Here is a 3,812-nt window from a genome sequence, read left to right on the forward strand (position 1 = left end):
AAAATCAATGTAAATGCTGTCGTAATTGCAAGCAAGGATTATTTTGGTGTTGGGATAGTAGGCCGAGACTCATCAGGAATTGTTCACTTCGCAAAAGGATGTTGCTTTCCTGGAAATTTCACACCACTTTTAGCCGAAATCATTGCGATAAAGGAAAGAGTGGCAAAAGCTTTAAATTCGGGATGGACGGAATGAATTCTTGAAACTGATGCTCTCAATGCTCTTGCTGCAATAACAAAATCAGCTCCATTCGCAATGGAAGAGCCCATATCAGAAGTTATTCGGCACAGCTAGCTCGTATTAGCATCACCAGGGGTACTAACTTTGTGTATTCAAAAGCTATTCCAGTGTTTTTGAAATATGTTGTAAACATTGACTTGTTGACTGCTTAAATATATTAGTTTATGTTTTAAAAAAAAAAGAAAGAAAGAAAGAAATCTCATCGCTTTTTAATTTGTATAAAATTTAAAAGTTTTCAGTTAATTACCACTTCTTAATTTTTAGATGTTACAGTGATTTGTAATTTTTTTTTTTTTTTTATCTTTTTGCAAACTTTATTTGTATGGGCGTACCATGTGATATAATGCATATTCATTATGTATACATGCATCTTGACATATTGATTTTTTTTTTTTAATGACATGTAAAACCGACCGTTGTTCCTTTAGATAAGTATTTAGTAAAATTCCGGATTAACGTAATAACATGTAAATCATGCATGGAAGTCGGATAAACTGCATTGAGCAAACTCTGTAACAACAATTAGTTCGTTCGAGAAAGTTTTGGATCCTAAAGGAAAATCGAATTTATTATTATCCTTAATCAAACGTTCACATATTCTACTAATTCGAACATCAATATATCTCTCAAGGAAATTGATTTTCTTAATTATCGATAGATTTTTTTCACTTCAATTTTATGATTTGAAAATGGAATGTCAAATATGAAATCAAATTTTCGTCAAAGGGTTCCAAATCACGAAGAAGTGTTTGTTATATAAGAGTTGTTAATTAATTTAAGAGATAAGTTAAATTTTATCCAAGGAAACATGAAAGCCATCCAATTTTGAGTTTTGGTGTATTAAGTTTTCAAATTTTGGCTTTGAAACTAATTTTTAATTTTATGCTATTTTGATTCAATTAATGTTGACATGACATCTTACATATAAACAATTTTCAATTTTATGTCAACATTTTTCAATCTCATATCAGTTAATTAATTTAACCAAAATACCCAAATTTAAAAGTTAATATATCAATTTCAAAATTTGAAAACTTATTAAACCAAACTTAAAATTGAACAAGTAAATAGAAAAAAACCGTATACGAAATAAAAACATCATCACATTTAACACAGAGAACCATCCAACGAATCAAAGTTGCATGCGGCATATTAAATTGGAACTATGAGCCGACAAATATATATTACTTATTTATGCATGTACTTAGATTCAGGGAAAAACTTCAATAATAGATCTCACTCCTAATGTAGGAGTAATTTTGTAACTACTGAATCCAGCATCAAGAAACAATTTCTCCCACTCTTTCTCGCTTCTTTCTTTTCCATTCACAAAAACCATCATCGCGATGTCGTAGAAGATTTGATCTTCCTTTACTGTATCGTCTTCGTCTTCTTCGTTATATCCCAAAACTATGTCGATGACGATTACTTTTCCTCCCTTTTTCTTCTCAGGGATCACTTCTCTGCAATTCCTTAGTATTTTGATGCAATCTTCGTCTTTCCAATCGTGTAGTATCCACTGTTAATTGTTGTCGTAACACATGAATATTGTCGAAATATACATGACTATTCGGTCTAATATTCTTTAAAAAAAAAAACAGAAATCGAAGGGAATGTGATGTTTTAATTTGGTCCTGTTCGTCACATGTTGCACTTATAAACATTAGAAAACAGAAGATGTACAACACAAAATTCATCAGGGTATTAATTAATTTTAGCCTTTTAAATCATCAGTACTACTCGCTTTCATTTCTAGCCATATTTATTGATTGAGATCTCATCCAATCATTTGTAATTTTGATGATACCCCGCATGTTTGTTTTCAAATGAGATATTCGTCTGAACATCTGTTACGGACACTCTCATATTTATAATAGTATTGGCACATACCTTTAGTAAAACAACATCAGCAGCAGGAATCGCCTCGAACATGTCTCCCCCAACGTAGTTCAAGTTACTGCAGGACCCCTCCAAGCCAGAAACAACATGTGGAAGATCAAGAACCGTGCACTTCATCTCAGGGAATGCATCAGCAATAGCTTTAGCCATCATCCCCGTTCCGCCTCCTACATCGACCAAAGACTCGACTCCCTCAAACAACTTGTCACAATCTTTAAGCACCAAACCGCTCACGAACCGTGCATCACCAGCCATGGCTTCATTGAACAGCTCATTCAGGCTGGTAACTGTCTTCGCTTTCTCCCAGAACGTCACCCCGTGAGCCGTTTCAAATGCCGTTATGCGATCATCGGCCAACCACTCACTTATATTATTGCATGGATTCATCAGAACTGGGTCGAGTACGAGTAGCACAAGAGGTGCAACACACAAGGGTGAATCTTTGAGGAGGAGATTAGAGGAAGGTGTTAGCCAATAACCCTCGTTTCGTTCGTTTTCGCCCTCGATGTAAACTTTGTTAAAGAATTTAGAATGGACCAAAACACGCATTAAACGATGAATGTAATGGGATTTGGCCTTGTTGATGGGGAGAACACCGATTAATTCAGAAAGGGTCATTGGCTTGCCATGATTTTTGATGATATCTGGTATATTTAATTCGATCGCACATTTTAGGGACATGGGCAATATGAATTTGAAGATTTGATTCCAAACTTGAGCATGAGCATTAAGAAGCTCGTGTGTGGAGTACTCTTCTTCACAGGGCAAAGCCATTTTAGATATACTACTAATTGGTAAGGTCGTGTGTATTAGCTAGGGAGGATACATAGACTATATATAGTAATGTGAGTTCTAGGGATGTAAATGAGTCGAGCCAAACAGCATCAGGCTCAGGTTCGGGCTCGGCTCGTTTGATATATAGCAAGCTCGCTTTTAGGCTCATTAAGCATACAACGGAGCTTGAGTTTGAGTTTTTTTCGATTATAATTTCTCAATAAAATTGACTATAACTTGATTTAAAATTTTACCATGATCTAAAACTTTAACTTCCAACTCAGCTCAATTTCGAAAAAAAATCCACCGATTTCATTAATCAAAGTTTTCGATCTTTATGAATTCAACATCATTACTAACTGCTCAAGTCATAATATATCCTGAAATCTCTGAATTTATCTGAATTCACATATCAAATTCTAGATACAAATTAGCCTTAAATCTTCGAGTACTGCCTCCAAGTTACAAGTTCAAGGAGCACTCTTCTAAACGAAGCAAATTCGGGCTTGCAAGTTATATAAATTAAATGAACATATTCGTGAGTCACCTAAATGAGCCGAGCTCGAGATCGAGCTTGCGAGCCTCCTAAAAGAGCCGAGCCCGAGCTTGAGTTCCCGAGCCTATTAACGAACATGTTCGCAAGCTCACGAACCTAACATCCTTAAGCTCAAGTTCGGCTCGTGAAAATTGTCGAGCTCGAAATCAAGCTCAGGCTCAGCTCGATAAAATTAACGAACGAGCTTTTTACCGAGCTGAGTTCCGAATAGCTCGCGATTCGCAAACAGTTCGGTTTGTTTACGTCTCTATAAATAATGTCATGTAGAATATGCTAATTTATATTTGCTTACAATTCATATGTTTAATACTATAATAGTAATATTAATCATTTATTTTAACAC

The 3,812-nt window shown here is 35.0% G+C and overlaps 1 protein-coding gene across 1 annotated transcript; it reads right to left on the minus strand.

Moving 5' to 3' along the window:
- Positions 1-1,450: 1,450 nt before the first annotated feature.
- Positions 1,451-2,913, minus strand: LOC140860421 (trans-resveratrol di-O-methyltransferase-like). Its single transcript, XM_073263437.1, has 2 exons — positions 2,131-2,913; positions 1,451-1,759 (listed from the first exon to the last, which is right to left on the minus strand). Exons 1-2 carry the CDS (start codon positions 2,911-2,913, stop codon positions 1,451-1,453), a joined length of 1,092 nt encoding a protein of 363 aa, XP_073119538.1.
- Positions 2,914-3,812: the final 899 nt, after the last annotated feature.

This window comes from Henckelia pumila, chromosome 4 (assembly GCF_033568475.1).
Source record: "Henckelia pumila isolate YLH828 chromosome 4, ASM3356847v2, whole genome shotgun sequence".
Lineage (NCBI taxonomy): Eukaryota > Viridiplantae > Streptophyta > Magnoliopsida > Lamiales > Gesneriaceae > Henckelia > Henckelia pumila.